Below are 20,848 nucleotides of genomic sequence, written 5' to 3' on the forward strand. Positions count from 1 at the left end.
CATACATGGTTTGATCTTTTTGTTACCGACTCGTAGCGCAGCGGGAAGTAGAGTCGATGATGATCGGCGGTGCAGATCCCCGCAGCTAGGATTTACAACCTCCCAACCGCGAGGATGTATACCCTCATCTGCTCCTCAGACAGCCCTCCGGGAGGCGGTCGAACAGCCCCTCGGACGGTGTCGCGGACAGCCCTTCGGGAGGACCTTCGAAACTTGAACGGTCACTCGGACAGCCCTTCGGGAGGACCTTCGAAACTCGGACGGTCACACGGACAGCCCTTCGGGAGGCACTCACGAACTAAGACCGAAACTACGATCTCTCTACAGAGTTGCACACATACGGTGTCATCTATCCGGCAGGGCTTCGCCGTCCAGAACTAGTTCCTGCCGGAACCCAGACAGCCTTACGGCTCTACGAAACTCTTTTCGTGGGAGGGAGAGAAGAAGCCAGATAATGCATGGCATGTGTATGAGAGCAAGGGATGAGTGTGGAGGGCTTCCCCTCCACCTCTGTTTATAGGAAATCCCAAGGGGGTAGGGTAGTTTCACAAAAAACCCAAAATGCACATGAATGAAGTCCTTCCACAAGGACCTAGGAGTGAAACCAAGGAACAAGAGGGTCCCCAAGGGGGGATACCCCATGTGGCCGGCCACACCCCCATGAGGGGCCCAAAAAATGGCTCCTATCCATCCATGTCATCCCCAAGATCTTTTGGAGCAAAGCCCCAAAAGGTGGCTTTCCATAAAGTAACCATAAAGCTGATTTTCACTATTCACGACGACATTTTTCAGCGTATGATCGAACTGAAAATATTTATGTGGGCTAACAAAATTTCCAGTACCCACTAAAATGATTTTCAACGCGTTCCGAAACAATTCCGGTTTTAGTGATTTTCATCTGCGAAACGCATCTGAAGTGGCTCCGGCAGCTCCGGAACATTTCCGGTTTTTATCTCAGAAAATTCCAAAAAGCTTCCAGAATGATTCTGGCATCCTCCAAGAATTATCAGGCATGTGCCGAAACCAATTTGACTTAATGGTGTATCCCAAAACAACTTTTCGGTATCATCGAAACTTATCCGATGACCTCTCTCTGCGGTACGATTCCGCTGTCCGAAACTTTTCGGTGTCCGAAACTTTTTCGGTGATTTTCTCTCAGACTCCCTGTCTAGTATTCAGCAGATAGATGACCCTTAAGCGTGTGACCCTATAGGTTCGGTGAAGTATAGACATGACCCGGAACCCCTTCCGATCAATGATCAACATCGGAGCCGTGGACACCCATATTGACCCCTATACCCACACGAATAAATATTCGAGTGAACCTCCAGTTGCCGTGTGCTATTCCTGTTGCTTCGCGATATGTTACAAATACCCGAGGTGAGACATGTTGGCATTCCCGTGGATCAACAACTTGTCCACTATGCTAGTTACCTCGTTACCGGTATTGTTCTCTTTTCTCGTTATCGTGTTCCGGCATCCCCGTGATCAAATCACAAAGTGTCTGGCCAGACGATGATGGATACCGTAACACCGAGAGGGCCTAGAGATATCTCTCCATCGTTGGAGGAGCAAATCCCAATCTTGAGCTATCAAGTTACTTGACACACTTTTCCATGAACCCGTAAGCCGCCGTAATAGCCACCCATTTACGGATGACGTTTAACAAACCCCAAAGTTCATGAAGCAAGCATGAAGAAACTCGATACTCTCATGGTCTAAGGAATCATGCAAACGTTAACCATCTCTATGTTATGTACCAATAAACTTGTGACGAATGTATCTCATAGCATAACATCAATTCGGGTCGATTCAACACAAATGTCCTTCCTGACATTGTGCCCTCAAAGTTGCTTGGCATAGACATGCCCATGATTGGGAAAACATAATCATCATGCAACACTTGAGCTAGTCTTAGAGGCATGACTAGGAATACATTTTATCGTTTATTATTCCACACGTGCATATGGGTTCTCCCCAGAGCCTTTATGGATATACGGGCTCGGGAACCACAACAGTTATAGCATGGAACATAAACATAATTATGAACAGGGAGATAATCAATAACATTTATTATTGCCTCTAGGGCATATCTCCTACAGTAAGATAGTGTGAAGAAAGAGAAGCAGTCTAAGGGTAAGTCTTCACACAATATCTTCGAATAGAACGAGCAGACAAAGTCTTCACGAAGCTAAATAGTAAGTAAAGGAGTGAAGTGATAGAACTAGGTGCTCGGAGAAGACACGTGAATTGTTTGACCAGTTCCAACAGTTGTGACAGTTGTACGTCTGGTTGGGGAGGTTGAGAATGAACTCTGAAGACCGCGTCTTCACTTTATTTCCCTTGAGTTAAGACTCGCAGATCTCACCCAATCTCTCTGGTAAGTCTTCAAGGTAGACTTCCAAACCTTCAAAGACTTCATTCACTGGCAATCCACAATGACTCTTGGATGCTCAGAACACGACGCCTAACGGGCTGGAAGATCACAGTCTTCAAGTGTAATAAGTCTTAGGTTCATGCGGAATAGAAAGGCTTCAGTGATGCTCAATCACTTTCGGACTCTGCATGTTTTGGGTTTGTCCTTGCAATGATTATCTCTCAAAAGCTTCGGAGGCGGGTTGCTCTCAAACGACAAAAGTCGCGCACTAAGTCGGAGCAGCCATCAACTTATGGTGGATGTGGTGGGCTATATATAGCCAGGAGGCAACCCGACATGATATGTCTGGAATGACCCTGGGTCATTGGGGAACTAACACGTGTCCAACGATCAGATTTCAAACACACGCGATAGCTTTACTTGGGCTTTAAGTAAAGTTGACTCAACCAACTTTGGATGAGATTTTCTCTCATTGTCTTCACTCGAAGACATATGATTTTATGTTGAGCATCACGTCAGTTTCTGATTTTGTTTATCTGGACCCCACATAATAGTATGGTGGTTCCTATGACTCAAAAAAGAAGAAAATGAAACTACCAAAAGACTATGTCTTCACACTTCATTGTCTTCAGGCGAAAGTCTTCGTGGACCATTGTCTTCAAGATGAATGTCTTCGCGAACCACCATTATCTTCAATATCTTCATACATTTTTAGGGGTCATCTTTGATGGGTAAACCGAATCGATAGGGACTTCTACCTGTGTTATCTTGTGAATCTCACAAACACATTTCTCCCTCAACCAAGTTTGTCGTCAATACTCCAGAAACAACAAGGGGTGGCACTAGATGCACTTACAATTTGCAGAGAATATCTTGCTGAAAACCACTTGTCATTTCCTTCTACTCCTTGTTGGGTTCGACACTCTTACCTATTAAAAGGACTATGATTGATCCCCTATAGTTGTGGGTTGTCGGCTCCCACCACCAAGGCCGCCGCCCTGGCATCCAAGACCCCGACACTACCCCACCCGAGACGCACAGCTACAATGAACGAAGAGATGAGAGGAAAAGGCCACTCCTTTACCATTACTGGATGTCCCCCAGCCCCAAAAGCCACCCTTGGTTTGGCGAGAACCGGTCACCACCGCCCCGCCCTGCCTCTCCCGAGCAATGGACGAGCTCCTCGGTGGCACACCAACAACCAACGAAAGGCAAGGATGATTCCACAGCCCTCTTGGCAGGGGAATCGTCCCTCAACGGTGGACGCCAGCTGGGAGAGAGCCAGCCCTCTGATGATAGGAGCACACCATGAAGAGGGGATGGATCGAAGGATGAAACAGTCCACCTACAAACAAGTCGGCGCCGACGGAGAAGCAAACTGTCGCTGCAACTGGAACCGCCAACGTGTCGTGTAGCAACAAGCAGTAGGAAGGCCACGCACCAGACCACACCCGCGCCACCGCAGCTACCACGTCGAGCCATTGCTCTATCCCGTGCCGGGCGCCGGTACAAAGCCGCCAGGTCCGACCAAGCACGCGTCCACTGGCCAGACCTCTGCCTGCCAACCCCACCGCCAAAGCAGTAACAGTCGCGCCGCCGAGATATGCAGCCCCCACGGGACCCTCCTGGTGCCCGATGGGCCAGATTCCACCAGCCGCCGCCACCATAGGCAGTGGCCCCGCCGCGCCAACCCTCCGTGCCCGGCCCGCAGCTCCATAGCACCATCGCTGAGCTCGACTTGCATTGCCGCACCAGGATGAAACGTTGCGCCGCCACACTGGATCACCGGCCCGCATCGAGCCCACACACGATAGGGGGAGAAAGGGTCCCGCCACAGCCAGCACCTACCGGGCTTTGCCCGGTGGCGCGGACTGGCGGTGGCAAGGAGAGGGAAGAGAGGAGTGGAACTATGGGGCCAGCGCCTAGGGTTGGCCCCACGGTTGATCATGGGAGTGACACGAGGGGAGGGGGTCGCAACAACCAATTCTCTTGCCGAATCGTCAAGAAAATGTAGAGCCTGTTTGGAACTGCTTTGCTCCTTAAAATTCAGCTCCGCTTGAGAAAACACAAGCCAAACAGAGTAGCTCCATGATATCCCGCTCCACAAAAAAAAAACAATCTGGGGTACAAATCCCAGTTTTTTAATAAGCTCTTCAAGGGGTGCTTCAAAAAACTTTATAAGTTGGAGTTGGGGGGAAATTAGTCACCACTGCCACCAGTAAGTGGATACCCCGTCGTTTCCCCCCCTCATTCAATCAAATAGATCCTTTCCATCAAAATTCCCATTCTTGAGGCTGGAGCTAGATGGAAGCCAAACATTCTCTTTGGTAGTGCTACAACTTTTGTATGAAACTGCTCCAAAATGGATTGGTGGAGTGGAACAGATTTTGGTGAAGCAGAGCTGTACCAAACAGGCCCGTAATCAATATGTTCAGCCTCAATTTTCAGGAGGGTCCTACTGAGTTGTATTTCAGTGAGTTCCAAGGGGAACAAGGCGATATTGCCTTTCTCAAACTGATCATCCCAAAGGTGCTAGAGGTTGCCGTGATTATGATGGCAACTTCTCATCCTGGTTGATCTGAAAAATTTAAGACCTCCATGTTTTACTGAAATCTGCTGCCTCACTTTATGATTTATTACACATGAGAGGATGCATATAGTGACGACACTAGCACAGTTGTTTTTCTGTTCCAGCAGGCTACTTGGTGCTTTGTGCTAGTTCCATGCATGGAAGTATTGATCTGTCATTTCTCCAACGCCATACTTTGAGGCTTCAGTTATGCATGGTGGTATTACAGTGGAGACTTCTCGTGTTAAATCCATCCGCACCATGGTGTCTAGTGGGAATCAGATTTACTATGAACTGATTATTGGCAATGCCGCGTAACCTGTATATGTTATTAGTTTGCATGCCTCAGTATGTGCTCCTTGCAACATTTCATTGTGACAGGTTTGCACATTGCATATCCTAGTTTCCTGATAATTATGCACATCAACGTACACTTATGTACACTTGCAAATTTTGGTGCAATTTATCTTGACAGTATGTGTTCACTTGCAACATTTTGTGCAAAAAGTATACAAAATAAAATTGTGTTCGTTCAAAAATAAATTGTGTGTCTCTGAATACATACTATTCACTCTCACCACTACTTGCGGAAGGTCAGTGATTATCCACTGGAACCAGGAGGGGACAAGCATAAATAATTTAGCAGTCGTTTCAAATTTCAAAGTTGCAGCAATAATAGGCCTCAAACAAGCTTTTGCTGCAAAGCATGGAGCCTACATCTCAGTATGAAACACAGACAAGCAGAAGCATGGGAAACTTGCTACAGCATTTGCTCCAACTGTAAGATACACAAGTTACATCTTAACAAGAACATGAGAAAACAATATGCTGGTCGCATAGGCTACATTCTACATTATTACTTAAATTAACTAATAAATATTGCAAGAAAAAGTAAGACACTATGAGAAGTTTCCACTGCATGAGATGAGATTCTCCTGATCAGTTCTTAGCGGGGAGAGCATTCGTTGTCCATGATCCGAGCTCGGTTGTCCAACTCGACGAAATGCTTCAGGTCTTTATAGGGCAGCACCTTGGCATCTTTCCTCCGCGGCTCGCCCAGCACCGGACGCTTGTCGATCAGGTGCCACAGCCAGCCAGGGTACTCAGAGTCTGGTTGGATCTTCGGGTCAGAACCCTCTTTCAGGATATTTGCCCCAAACACACACGTACTCTTCATTTCTTTGCTGAGCGCGGGTTTAGTGTCAGACGCGCCACCTTTTCCACCCTTCTTTCCCTTGGTCGCAACCACAAAGCCTCTTGTCCCCAGCAACTGGGATAGTGAGGAGGCTTGCTGGCACCGAGTGAGTAGAACAAGTTTGACCGTTGAACATAAAAATAGAAAAGCCAAGCCCACTGCTGCTCAGCCGCTCACATGGGCCGCACGGGTCGCATGCATGCATCGCTACACAAGACAACACGAGCAAACAACACAAAATAATCTGCCAACTCGCACGAATTGTAATGCATTTGATCCAATGCTTGTCAACGTGAAAGAGACCAAACTATATCTCAGCTAGCTGAGTTTTAGCAAAACCGTATTTGTTAATCGCGTTTAAGTGGATGCTAAGGGATCCCATCTTTGAGCCGAGGCGTCCATTATAGATCCGATGGGCCACGTAGTAATTTTCAGACTTTCATTAAAAAAGGCATTTTCACTGGACACTTCGCCATAATCTACAAGAGTTGGAGAATATGTATCACCCTTTTCTAGTCCGAATGAATGTCACAATTAACGGTCTTAGGAGTATCCGATGTCAAATGAGGCAAAACATGAAATAAACTTCTGAAATTGGGTAACTTGGAGTAATTTTACTAAAATAAGATAGTAGTTATTTGAGCACAAATATGGTGTATAAAGAGGAAATTTACTCAAACTTTCAAAGTTTCAATACTCCCGCATCAAGTTACGGTGGTACATATGATCCTATGTTATCTAAGAGCGGAAACCCAAAGCCGGTCACCTCAAATCATACTCAAACATCCATGGACGTGTCCAACCAGTGCTCGAACAGTAGATAGAAGAAAAAAGGTAATAGAACCGGAGCCCTCGTATCATCTCTATACATCCGAGCTGTCCATGAACCCTCATATTCAGACTATATATGGGGACGATATGAGGGCTCGCGCACGCGTCTGGATGCACATGATCAGTCTGCCACGTAGGACGTGGCCCACCCCAAACCATATTTTCTCTTTCTTTACTCTTTCTTCTTCTTCTTCTTCTTCTTCTTCTTCTTCTCTCTCTCTCTCCATCTTCACCAATCACATGTATGTGACCGGACATATAGGGGTGAAAATGAGGAGCATGGTTACATGAACGGACATATAGGGGCTCACAATGACACGCCCAGACATTGACCGGACACATCCACAGACATATGAGGGGCCAAAATTACCAAGTCCGGCCATGGATGCCCTAGCTCTCCACGACCTTACATCAATGACTTGCCAAGGAATAGTCAATTCATTAATAATTCAATATATGCCGAATGTGTGAAAGGCCATGATAAAAGATATTTTGAGCTACATTATAGACTTCTCGGTGAATGCCTTGACATTGTTGTGTAAAGTGAAGAGGAATAATACTCTATCAACACATGCATACATAATATGCGATGGCTATTTTTTTTTGATAAATGACTTTATTACTTAAAATATTTAAACATTACACCCGACCTCTGCATAACTGAAGGCGATGACTATTGAGTAGTTGTGGATAATTGGAGGTAAATTCATCTTGATAAATACTTGGCTGCAAATTCAGCAATATTCTTATCGGAACTCCCTCCTTCCTGCATTGCCTCTTTGGCCATCTTCATCCATTTTGTGGCATTTTTGCGGTATTCAACCTTTCCCTCCCCATCCATCACCTTCCTGATGCACCTCTCCACCTCCTCCCTTCTCACCAAGCCTTTCTCATCTGTGTGCATCCCCACGCCGATGCCCCATGCGCTCTCCACGTACTTTGCCGTGGTTGGCTGGTCGGCCGACCTCGGCATCGCCACCATTGGCACGCCGGCAACAAGTGCTTCTGTCGTTGAGTTCCATCCACAATGAGTCAAAAAGCAACCTGTACATCCAAAGTTGGCAATATCATTGGCAAATGAATCAGATAACTAGTACTGTATTTGTTTAGAACCTACGTAGTACTTATCAAAGATTGACAATTTTTTCATACCTGTGGCCTTATGCGCGAGAACCTCAAGCTGGGGACACCAAGGGACAATCAATCCATTTTCCTTGCATCTGCCGTGGAGTTCTTCAGATATCTTCTGTGCCTCGTTGGACCTCACGACCCAGAGAAATGGCCTGCCTGAATCGCAGAGCCCATTTCCAAGCTCGTCAAGCTCGCCGGCGTCGAGGCTGTAGACCGTCCCGTAGGACGCGAGGACTACCGATCCAGCCATGCCATGCAGGGCGCGTCGCTGCTGAAGAAGCTGACGCCGTAGGCCTTGTTGGACGGCAGGCGGCCGTCGTCGAGGAAGAAGGACGGCAGCGTCGGGCCGACCGTCTTGGCGCGCCATCTGGACTCCATGTACTCGGCCTCCTGCGGTTCGAGGTCACGGAAGGAGTTGACGAGCACGTCGCCGGCGTCCTCGAGGCCCTCGAACTGCCGGATCGACACGTCTAGGTATTTGGGGTACAGCTCCGGCGACACGAGGAACGGCGACAGGTCCTCGGGCCCGAGGTCCACGCTCACCGCGCCCCGGCGACGCAGCGCGCTCCCGTCGGCCATCGGCAGCGGCGCGCGCCCCGCCCACGCCTCCCCGTAGATGAGGTCCACGGCGCACGACTGCGACATGAACGCGGCGGTCGGCACGCCCGCGGCCTTCGCCACCCGGGGCGCCCAGGACATGTGCGGGTCGTAGACCATGACGGACGGCGCCCTCCCGGCGAGCGTCTCGGCGGCGATGACCTGCGCCAGCGTCTCTGACCCCACGGCCTCGGCCCTGCGGCAGTACTCGACGGGGTCCGGGCAGGAGGCCATGCCGCCGGCGTCGAAGCCGTCGGAGAAGGCGGCGACGCGGAAGGGGTCGCCGGGGGGCTGGCCCGTGGAGAGCACGTAGCGCGTGGCGGCGAGCGTGGGGCGCAGGCCGTGGTACGCGAGGCGCCGGCCGAGCTGGAGCATCGGGTTCATGTGGCCTTGCGCCGGCAGCGGCACCAGCAGGACGTGCGCACCGCCCCGGTGCTCATCACCGGACGACGTGGTCGCGCTCTCCATGTCTCTGTTTTCTCAGACGAAACTCTGTTTTGCTCTGCTTTGGATGTTGCAGTCAAGGGAGTGAGTGTACCATGAAAGTGTTGGCAAATATATAGGGGCGCTGCAGGATTGGAGTAGAGTGGCGGGCAAGTAAGATACTATGGGATGGGAAGCTTCTCCGAGCATGGCTGTGACCTACCAACTCACTTTCACGCTTAGTTAATCACGTTGACAGGGAAGGTGCTCATGTAGTTTCCCCATGCCAGGACTTGCTCTTTTTTTCAAGAACAAAGACGCAAGATGCGTCCGGCTTTATAACTTAATAAAGCCCACAACAAGGCGAGTAGTTCACAAGCTTATCGGCCAACATAGCACCGCAGCGACCACATATTCATGCCGAAATACATAGGAATGAGCACGCAGGCTCAACGGCAGCAACAAAAGGAAATATGCATCCGGAGAAGATAAATGCGATGAAGATCGGATGCTCCTAATCTTGTCCACGATAGACAACATTGCTTCAGCGTCCCACCGTTTTCCCTAAGGCATCCATAGCTGCAAGAACAAATGATATTTGAAAAGACAACCATCCGGGTGTGATGGGAAGACTACCTCTATGGTAATTTTATTTCTAAGCATCCATAATGCCCATAACAGCGCCCCTACACATCGCCATACGATCCTACATGTGGACCCATGTTGGGCTTGGATGATTTCGAGCAAATCTACAGATGGTCGGGTTCCACGATTGCCCCATGGCCTCACGCACTGGGCTTCCGAGCAGTAGGGATTTTTATCTTTCATAAGGTGGATAAACTTATATTTGAAAAAAAGAAGATGAACAAATTTCTAAGATAACTTAATCTTCATTAGATTCTAATTGGAGGTAAATGGATTAGAAATAATTGTTGTGTTTTAAAATTTTGTTCAGTGCACCCCCTGTTGAGCAAGGGGGGACTTTCTGGAGAAGATGAATGTGACCATCGATGAGGAGCTCACATTTGAGGTCAACCTAGTCATTTAAATAAAGGCACAAAATTAAATGTTTTTTTTCACCAACCAAGCAGAGTGAACCTTTTTCGGATGCCCTCGTTGGAGAGACCAACAAACTACAAGATGGAAGGTGAGAAGATGGTCTTGATGTTTTTTGGTGAACCTGATGACGACATCATGGTGTTCTATGACTCCCGCGACTCACCAGAGTTCTCGGTGGTGATCCATAGTTTGTAGGCATGCTAGCTATATGTCATTAGTACTTCATTGAACATGTTATGTGGTATTATTGTTATGTTGAAGTGTTAAATTGTGTTGTATATATATGGTACTAGGCTATATGGTATTACAATTATTGTTAAACTTAAGAGTTACAGTTATCATCATTATTAAACTATGCTACATGATACTAGCCTATATGATATTATTATTATTGTTAAACTTAAAATTTAGCCATTTGGCTGAAGACGCTACTGCATTATTTTTCTGGGCTAGGCGACGATACCAGTGGTGGGGGAGCATATGAGCCTACCACTAGAGACTTGTTAGCAGTGATGGGTGCCCTCCACTGCCCCGCCCGCCATCGATGAGCCTTTTTCGCTTGCCATTGCTAGTCTATGTTGCAGTAGTGATTTTAATGGCAATTTCATATTTTGTTAAGCATACATTCTTTTGCATGGTTTTTTGTAACTTAATGGCACCTTTGTGTGACAAATATAGTAGGTGATGATCGGCGATGCAATAGTTTAGTTAGCTACTGAAGCTCATTACAACCACCATAGCGGACGAATATCAGGTATATCTTTAAGTTCTATTAGTCATTTTCTCTAATGCCTAGAATGCAAGATTTTGTTTTGATGATTCAAATATATTACCATGAACATAAGATATAGCTATCTCCAGTAAAACATAATGCGGTACTTAAATTTGTTATAAAGTGGTACTTAATTTTTTATATTTTCTCTATTTTGTTGTGTGATATATATTATATGGTTTTAGCATGCGTGTAGGTAGATATATTATTTAAGTATCTCTATGATCCTAACAATAATGATCATCTATCACATGCTAGCCCTACTCCGCACTACTAGGAAAAGGCTAATTAGTGGCGCACCTGTTTTTGCATTAATGGCGCACTACAGGTGCGCCACTATTATCACGCCATTAGTAACAAAATAGTAATGGCGCACCTCTGGTGCGTCATTAGTATCCCAGATAGTAATGGCGCACCTATAGTGCGCCATTACTATGCCTATCTGGTGTGCCATTACTATCTGACTTAGTAATGGCGCACCACATAGAAGTGCGCCATTACTAACAATTATTTTTCAAAAAAAATTCAGAATTTTTTTTTCAATTTTTTTTGGTTTTTCTTAATCTCGGGTCACTATGGCTTAATCTCAGGTCAATATGCTTAATCTCAAGACAAATCACACTCCATGGTCAAACTTCCCGGAAGGTCACCCATCCTCACACTCCTCACACTACTCCAGCCTGAGATCCAACCCCAACACCAGCTCACTTCACAGGCACTTGTTGATATATCTATCATATCAATCCTATTAAACCTTGTTGATGTCTAGGACTTTGTTCATGTTCATGAGTGTGATGAAATTTTGAAAAAATATTTCAAACTTCCCGGTCATATTACGTATCATATTTTGAAAAAAAATTCCAATTTTTTTCCTGTTACTAGTGGCGCACCTAGCAAATGGTACGCCACTAGTAAGTTTGAATTTTTTTCATTTTCCCCCTCTAGATCTTAAAAGCCCCGTATCTTTCGTTCTGTTAGGTTTTTGGGGATTTTGAAGATGTTGAACGGGGTTCCCCTAGTTCAATTCGTATGTAACTTTTCGAGTAGATGATTTTTCATATAAAAAACTTTTTAATCCGAGTTCGTATGCAAAAGTTATGCCCATTTAGTAAATTCCAGAGAGATTTTGCAAATAAAGTCGAATTTCATATTTGTAAATTTTCCCAACAACTAGACCACATATCACATGGGAAACTTATTTTCTTTTATTTTTTTGACATTTCCATCATTTTTCTTTTATTTTTTTAAACTGAAAAGGCGGTCTGGGGGGTGCATTTAGCACCAGGGTTACTAATGGCGCACCACACACCAGGTGCGCCATTAGTAATTTTGAAAAAATAAATAAATAAATTGTTAGTAACTAGTAATGGCGCACTGTCCACTAGTGCGCCACTACTAACAAATTTTTTTATTTTTTTAATCAAAGCTACTAATGGCGCACGGTGGGTGTGGTGCGCCATTACTATATCAACTAGTAATGGCGCACTATCCCCTGGTGCGCCACTGCTAACATTTTTTTCAAAACTACTAATGGCGCACCACACACCAGGTGCACCATTAGTACGGATTGCAACCTACAGATGAAGAATCTGCTTCATTGTTCCCACCATCTATATCAGATGTTTAATAAGAATAGGAATCGAATAAGCTGCTGATTGACTGAGGAAGCATTTGAAAAGAAAGGAAGGGTGATGCTTGTTATGTCAATAATGGCGCACCTATATCTGGTGCGCCACTGCTATATAGCAGTGGCGCACCACATACATGGTGCGCCATTAATGTCCATATCAGCTATAGCCCTTTTCCTAGTAGTGCCGGTTCTTGCCTTATCCTCAAAGGTAATTATGTTAGCCACGCTTGCTCCAAGGGCTCTAACTAGTGTGTCTCTATTTTTTCTTTCCTAACTATTCAGTTCTAACAGTTAAAAAAATAATAATTTCTAGTATAGATATTGGTGATTTAGCTCAACCATTATTAATTGATAAACAATTGCACCATTCTCGACCATGACGCTGGCTTCAACCTCTTTAAGTTAGATGGTTATGATGTTAGCTTAATCACCTCATGATTCAATTACTAGAAGCCTTGATAATTCAAGTGCACAAATAGAATATAATCAAAATTAAATTGTTCGCTGGTAAGCATCCAATGAAAAATGGTAGTGTAAGAGTAGTGGGCAGAAGTATGTGGGTTTGGTTTAGTAACTTACAAAGTCATATGCTATATTTTCAGTACAACTCAGGCTAGATTAATGAACATTGTATTACCTTTCCAATATTTTCTATTTACATCCCTACCCAATTACATTTTAATATCTCTCCTATTTGTTTCCACTCTGCTGTCTATGGGACGTGCATGCCAACTTGAAATGCAATATTTTGCTACTCCCTCCATTCTAGAAAGTGGCATGGTAGAAATTATTTTGGAATGGAGGGAGTACCATCTATTTTTTTACTTAGTAGCACTACCACAAAATTCCAAATGACATGAATGTTCTACAATATTCACGTGGGAAATTATTTGCAATGCCACGAATGTTTTGCATAAAGTGGTGTCAACCCAAATATCTTCTCCATGTTCTTTTTTACACATGGAGAAAATATCTTTTCTTGCAATATTTATAAAAAAAACATGGAGAAGATATTTGCATTATCACCACTCAGACTAAAACAATATGCACAAAACATTTTAAATAAAATTTTGAAAGAATATATATTAATTTAGTACATCTGTTAGAGTTGTATACCCACCTGTTAAAAAATGCATGATGTTTTACACTTTCTGAAATTGTAACTTAATTTAATATGTATACGCTAAAAGATTAAATGTATTGAGAAAATCATACAAGTCTCAATTTTTATCTAATATATTTTCAACAAGTTTTTACCTAATAATTGTTAATGACAACAAAGTTTAATCATCATTAATAAATGACATTATCTTCGCAAAAATAATAATAAATGACATTATGTATTTTATACCAAAGATAGCAAAAATGACAAAAGCTGAATATCTCGATCATCGTGAGTATATGTAGTTTATCTTTGTATAAAATTTAAATAATAAAATTAAAACTTGATGAAGATGATGCTCACGCATGCGTGCAGGCCACTTTGCTAGTTCTGAGAAATAGTTTTCAAATAGCAAGCAGTTACTAGATAATTAGTGCCTAATACATAATATAAGTTAGTTTGCACTTTTAGAGTGGGCACCATGTCTACACATATACACATAACTAGAAATGGGATGATCTAATTTTTAATAGTATGTGTATTCTTTACTTGGGTAATTACCTCCCAAAGGTCATCATCAAAAGACAAGAGACTCTTGTGCTTTGTCGCGCTAATACTTTTAGTACACACAACACATTAACACTAGCATAACCAAAATGGTTCTAATTATTATTGCAAAAATGGCTCCTAAGCCTGGTGACTTTGTTGTTTCTTTGCCCTTGGAAAAGTGCGGGGGCTCAGCAGGAAAGTGGCAGCCAGGACATGTGCTTCCACGTGACATCGCTCTCATCGCAAACACCTGTAAAATCTTCAGCAATCACCATTAGCATGCATGGTATCAAGAAGAAAAACACTTATAAATATGTCAGCTGTATATACCATTGCACTCATTCATGTATGATGACAATGACACAAAAGTTAGAATCTTTTTCATGACTACAAGAATGATACACAAATGGAAGATCATAATGAATTTCCCATGCCACCATAAATTTGCATAGTCAAGAAACACTGTGACCTAACTCAAACCATGACTCCAAATCCCGCGCAAGCAAGAGAACTTCACAATAATGGCAAAGCTTAAGGTAAGTAGGGGGGCACCGCCCCCTCCACCCTCAATTTTCAAATTTTGTATTTTGCCACCCCCTCTCAAAGACAATCTTCTCAAGCCCAGCTATTGCGCAGCAACATGAGGGTGCAAGAGACTGCAAATACTCTTGGTAGAAGATCATGGCAAGGCTAGGAAGTTCAAACTTACAACTGCCCTTCGTCGCCGCCAAAGTCGCCGAGAGTGGCATCGACACAAAAGACATGATCACAAGGAGAGAAAGTGTCGTTTCCCTAAGGAAGATAAGTGGAAGTGAGCAAGAGTAAAGGAATAGAACTGGAATTATTTAAGAGTAGCACAAGGAAAAACTTCTGGTATAGCAAAAAAATCATCGACCAATTCTCATCCAAATCAAAGATTTCTACCAAGACCAAAATATTCTGTTGACAAGATTGTAGTAACTATCCAATGATTGAACAACATTTTAGAAATTAAATCAAATTAGAACAGACAATCTAAGCAATTAAGAAACAAAAATTTGAAACCTAAGTGCGAAAAAATGCCATGATCCCGCCGTCCCCACCCGGCATGGCTGGGCACTCAATGGGTTTTCTTGGCGGCACACGATCTCGACACCAGCGATCGGTCCATGGTCGTGAGGCATGATCTCATGAGCAATGGATGGCTAGGTATGGCCGCTTGTACATCGATGTTGTAGAGAAAGCACACCCGCAGAAGGTTTTCAAGGACAATGATGTCAGTGAATGTCGGGAATGAAAAGTTCTGGATGGAGGCCAACCAGATCGCCGATGTTACCGATGATGGGTTCAAGGCAACCAACATCGGGATATAAGCCAGTATTTACGAATAAAAAGGGCCGGGCACTGGGTTTTGGACACGAACGCCAGCCATGACGACCTTCCGGCATGCATCGATTGGGGGACCAATGGTGTCGTCGCTCCCGTCTAAGACCAAAGACAATGTGGTAAGCAGCACAAACCTTTGACGCTTTTGTGGTGTATACGGATGAATAACCTGCATGAATCGTCTATCAAAATTCAAGCCTCGCAAATCTGGATCTCACCTAAGTATCTTAGACTATGGCAGTTCTTGCAAACATATTGTTACTGAATCATACGATCATATTTTCCTCCTTCCATAACTCCAACAACTAGCAGTTATTAGCAACCGCTCAGTTTTAAAACAAAAGAAACTCAAACGTTCAGTATATGCTTAGTAAATTAGGATTATCTCTCTAATAAAAAATGGTGTTAATTTGAAAAATACTTGGCTGCAAAATCTGCCATGTCCTTGGCAAGAAACTATGTTTTGCTCTGCTTTGGATGTTTCAGTCGAGGGAGTGACTCTACGATGGAAGTATGGGCAAATAAATAAGCGCTAGAAAGGGTACCTCTTTTTGCTTGGACTTCCAGCAGTTTAGCTAGCTGCAGGATTCTAGCAGAGTGGCGCGCAACCAAGATAGGTTTTTTTTTGTTCTGTTATGGGAGGCTTCTACGAGCATGGCTATCACCTATCAAGTCACTTTCACGCTTAGTTGACAGCCACATGGAAGGTGCTCATGTAGATTCCACATTCCAAGACTTCCCTCTCCAGCCGCAGTTATTTTTTTCTTTCTCTCCTTTGTTATGTTTCTCTTGTTGATATTTTGTTGGAATGGGATCTAGTCTGGCAGAGATGACAGGGATATGGGGATGAAAGAAGGCGGCACTCCCGCCGGTAGCTCACAAAAAATATTACTTGGAGGAGAGAAGATATTTGTCTCTCAAGCTATAGTCAGTTTTCTATTTCGAAAGATGGAGAAATTTATATTCGCAAACAAAGAAATTTATAAGACAACCTAATCTTTTGTACAATCTAATTTGGAGGTAAACCGGGTAGAAATAATTACTTAAGATTTTTGAAGATCATTTGCGGTAGTTAATTTTTACTAATATTTTGGGAGTGGCGATGAAGCGTTTGACTTGATCGTCACATGGGTCTAACCGTGGAATATGTTTGTCAGAATCAAACTTCAATGTTAAATAGGGTAAAAATATGGAATAAATTGTCTGCAGAGAACAAACTGTGATTAACAATTGAATGGCCTGAGAATTACGGTAAATTTTGCTAGATCGTATTGCACATTTTCTAGACAAGTATATTGTGCAAGTTGAGGTGACGAGGATGTTTTTTTTTTGTGGGAATCTGATTTATTCATCAACTGTCAAGGTAGATCTAGGTCCGTAAACACCTAGCGACAACTACAGACACTGGAGCGAACCAAACACGCACAATCATCATTGCCGCTACCTCGTCGGAGCCGGACAAACCTTATTATAGTACACAACGGGGAACAAATTGTAACAGATAAACTACAAATGTGTCCATATCTCCCTGCATTTTTTGGAGGACATGATCAATTATTCCTTGTTCCTTTCATGGGAAGATAGGATTTTTTTTTTCCTGACAAAGGGTGGGTTTTTGTTTAAAATGTAACATTGAAGGGATACAAACATAAAGAGCACACAACTAGCCTCTGCATAGATAAGATGCACACGATCAACACCAATTCACACACGCAGAAAACCACACTAGCAACTAGCAAAGTCAAATAAGATCGTAGCTATGCCATGGTGAAGTAAAAAAGATAAAAACAAACGATGAAAACGGTGATCAACAACTGCGTCAGCACTAACCATCTCATGACATCACATGTACTACGATAAGATTCTCCAACAACAATGCCCCGTTGTCGCTCTGCTCAAGTGTTTCCGAGTGATTGACTCCGTCTTTTGCCGTGGAGCTGGGCGGGAACAACTTCCTCGTTATTTCCATCGCCACCGGACAGAAGCGTAGCAACAAATCTTGCGCGTCACTCTGCTTCCATGCCTATAAAATCCACCGAAAGAAAGCAGCATCCAAGAGACCCCACGAAGCTTAACCATGGAGAGCAGGCCGGCGGCCACCGCCAGCTCGTGCGTCGGCCATGGAGGCGGCAACGAGGGTGCGACCGTCCTCCTCCTGCCGTTCCCGGGGGCGCTGGGCCACACGAACCCGATGCTGGAGCTGGGCCGCCGTCTGGCTCACCACGGCCTCCGCCCCACGTTCGTCACCACCCGCCACGTGCTCTCCGTCACCCCGCCCCCCGGCGCGCCCTTCCACGTGGCCGCCATCTCGGACGGATTCGACGCCGGCGGCTTCGCCTCGTGCCCGGACCCCGCCGAGTACTTCTCCCGGCTGGAGGCCGTGGGGTCCGAGACGCTGCGCGAGCTCCTGCTGTCGGAGGAGGCGGCCGCGGTGCGCGTGCTGGTGTACGACTCCCACCTGCCGTGGGCGGGGCGTGTGGCGCGGGCCGCCGGCGTGCCCACCGCGGCGTTGTTCACGCAGCCGTGCGCGGTGAACGTCGTCTACGGGGAGGTGTGGGCGGGGCGGCTGGCGCTGCCGGTGACGGACGGGCGTGAGCTGCTGGTGCACGGAGCGCTGGGCTTGGAGCTGGGGCCGGAAGACGTGCCGCCGTTTGTGGCGGCACCGGAGTGGTTGGCAGTGTTCCTTAAGACGTCGATTGAGCAGTTCGACGGGCTGGAGGACGCCGACGACGTGCTCGTCAACTCTTTCAGCGACATCGAGCCGAAGGTGAGTCGTACATTCATACTTGCGTGCTCCTGCCACTCAAACCGTTTGATCCCCTCAATTAGGGGTGGTTTTGGTCTGTTAAACTGGTTTTCTTGATAGATATTCTGATAAAACCACAAGCGAGGTCTGCAATAATTAATGTTTACATAATTTTAGACAATTTTGTTAAAGCACATCTAGATGTGCCCTAAGTATTAAGTCCTATATCATTGATTTTACACACAGATTCGTGCAGACATTTTCTATTCTCTGTTTCATTTTTATTCCTAGTTTGATTGAGTCACTTAGATATGCAATGACTATTGCACATCTAGATGTGCCCTAGACAGACCAATTTTTAGACATTGCGGTAGCAAAATCACTACAAAGAAAGTTAATTACTTTCTCCAATCAGATTGAGTTTATATGACATGCACATATTCAATATCTACTTTCACAATCACTAAAACTAATACTATATACACGACTGCATTGTTGGAAACTTTTTCAGAATGTGGATCTAATGGTATGTTTTTTCTTTATGTCACATGAATCATATTTGGATACCTGCAAAAATAAATAAATCATATTTGTTGCTTAAACTGATGGTGAAAATTAGTCTTACAATATGTGTGTGACTTGCGACCCGAGCGAAGGGAGTGGTTTTTGAAGTAATTTTGATCGTCGACACTATGGAAATCGAGCAGGAGGTGGATTACATGAAGTTAACATGGAGAGCAAAGACTATAGGTCCCACCTTGCCATCATTTTATCTCGGCGATGATCGCCTGCCATCCAACAAGTCTTATGGTTTCAACATTTTTGTTGATGACGCGGCGTGCATAGATTGGCTTGAAAAGCATAGCATCTCCTCTGTTGTGCTTGTATCAAATGGGAGTTACGCAAACTATGACGCGACTCAGTTGGAGGAGCTTGGCAATGGTCTATGCAATTCTAGCAAACCTTTCCTCTGGGTTGTTAGATCCGACGAGGCACACAAGTTATCTGAGCAACTCAAGGTGAAGTGTGAGAAAAATGGATTAATTGTCTCTTGGTGCCCCCAGCTTGAGGTTCTAGCACACAAGGCCATTGGTATCATGCCATAAACCAAATTTCTTTTCCTCTTCATATGAAATTGAATTAAAAGGTTTGCTAAAATGAGAAAATAAAAATAACATTCTAATCTTTTTTCATAAATATATGTGTAGGTTGTTTTGTTACCCATTGTGGATGGAACTCGACACTAGAGGCAGTTGTTTGCGGTGTACCTCTTGTGGGAATTCCGCACTGGGCGGACCAACCCACTATCGCAAAGTATGTGGAGAGCATGTGGGGTATGGGTGTGAGATTGCGGAAGAGTGAAACTGGAGCACTAAGGAGTGCAGAGGTCGAGAGGTGTGTTAGAGAGGTAATGGATGGGGAGAAGAAGGATGAGTACCAAAGGAATGCTACGAAGTGGATGAAAAAGGCTAAGAAGGCAATGCGGGAAGGAGGAACCTCAGACAAGCATATTATTGAATTCGTTGCCAAGTATTCGTCAATTTAAAGTTTCAACGACGCAATCTTTATTTCAGAGTAAGCAAGCATGCAATGATTCCATGCATATATATAAGTTTAGAGGAGGCGACATTTTCCATATGTAATTGTAGTGCTATCTTCTCACCATTTTGAAGGATACTGAAATTTTCATATATCAATAGCCAGCAGGAAAATGGTTTACACATTATGTGTCAATGTAACGTTTTCTATAAATTTATATGTGGACTACAACTATTACTAACAGGTAACTCTATACTATGTAGATGGTATGTTCTTAGTGTTCCACATGGAAAAGCAATTGCCCATGTTAAAGTAAGCCGATTATTCTCTATTTCATGGACAATGCTTTAGATACATATGCAATTAGTCCTACTAGCACAATGTCGGTGCGTTCCCATGAAATAATAAAAAATACATTCATTATGTAATTTGGAAATGTGTGTCACATGATGGCATGTTTTCATCCATATAGCAATGAATTGAGGCTCTTTTCCATTCCTTTCCTTCTCAACAATCGTTGTGTCTCCTTAATCGCGCTATCGTTCCAGGGATGTAAAGCGACATCTTTCTTTCCACCCCTTCCTCCCTCCAACCTTCACTCTCACCGGTGTGTTTGATCCATCTTTTCAAAATCTGGTACCTCTGCATATTATGGTTTTTAACGACTAAAAATATTATTTTGATCTACTCTTTGTCGATTAGCTAGTTGAATATTCGCTTAATTCTTATTTATTACTATTTGATTAGTAGCCGTTCTCTTCGGGCGCTCTTGCTCTAGCATTATCGTCAGTTCAAAAGTATGTTGCTCACCTTACCGTAGTTATCTTGTTTTTTCAAACCTTTCGCAAATTTCTAAAATGGCCCTCATGTACTGCCATAGTTGATGAATTATATGCCTTGTTTACAAGAACTGGTTCTTACCAACCGTTAGAGACAACATGCATTAAATTTCTTATTACAAAT

The 20,848-nt window shown here is 44.3% G+C and overlaps 1 protein-coding gene and 1 pseudogene across 1 annotated transcript; one reads left to right on the forward strand and one right to left on the reverse strand.

The window, feature by feature from the left end:
• Positions 1-7,522: 7,522 nt before the first annotated feature.
• On the reverse strand, positions 7,523-9,214 carry LOC123048408 (UDP-glucosyltransferase UGT13248-like; annotated as a pseudogene).
• Positions 9,215-17,671: 8,457 nt separating this feature from the next.
• Positions 17,672-20,104, forward strand: LOC123051194 (UDP-glucosyltransferase UGT13248). The gene is made up of 3 exons (XM_044474005.1): positions 17,672-18,367; positions 19,054-19,438; positions 19,555-20,104. Exons 1-3 carry the CDS (start codon positions 17,678-17,680, stop codon positions 19,890-19,892), a joined length of 1,413 nt encoding a protein of 470 aa, XP_044329940.1. The 5' UTR covers positions 17,672-17,677; the 3' UTR covers positions 19,893-20,104.
• The last annotated feature ends 744 nt before the right edge of the window (positions 20,105-20,848 follow it).

Source organism: Triticum aestivum, chromosome 2D, assembly GCF_018294505.1.
Source record: "Triticum aestivum cultivar Chinese Spring chromosome 2D, IWGSC CS RefSeq v2.1, whole genome shotgun sequence".
In the NCBI taxonomy this organism is placed as follows: Eukaryota; Viridiplantae; Streptophyta; class Magnoliopsida; order Poales; family Poaceae; genus Triticum; species Triticum aestivum.

Excerpts from the sequence above, each read along its gene's own strand:
- LOC123051194 (XM_044474005.1), top strand. The coding sequence starts at position 17,678 with ATGGAGAGCAGGCCGGCGGCCACCGCCAGCTCGTGCGTCGGCCATGGA. Across the intron at positions 18,368-19,053 it reads TCAGCGACATCGAGCCGAAG|GAGGTGGATTACATGAAGTT; the intron begins GTGAGTCGTACA and ends GAAATCGAGCAG. Across the intron at positions 19,439-19,554 it reads TCTAGCACACAAGGCCATTG|GTTGTTTTGTTACCCATTGT; the intron begins GTATCATGCCAT and ends ATATATGTGTAG.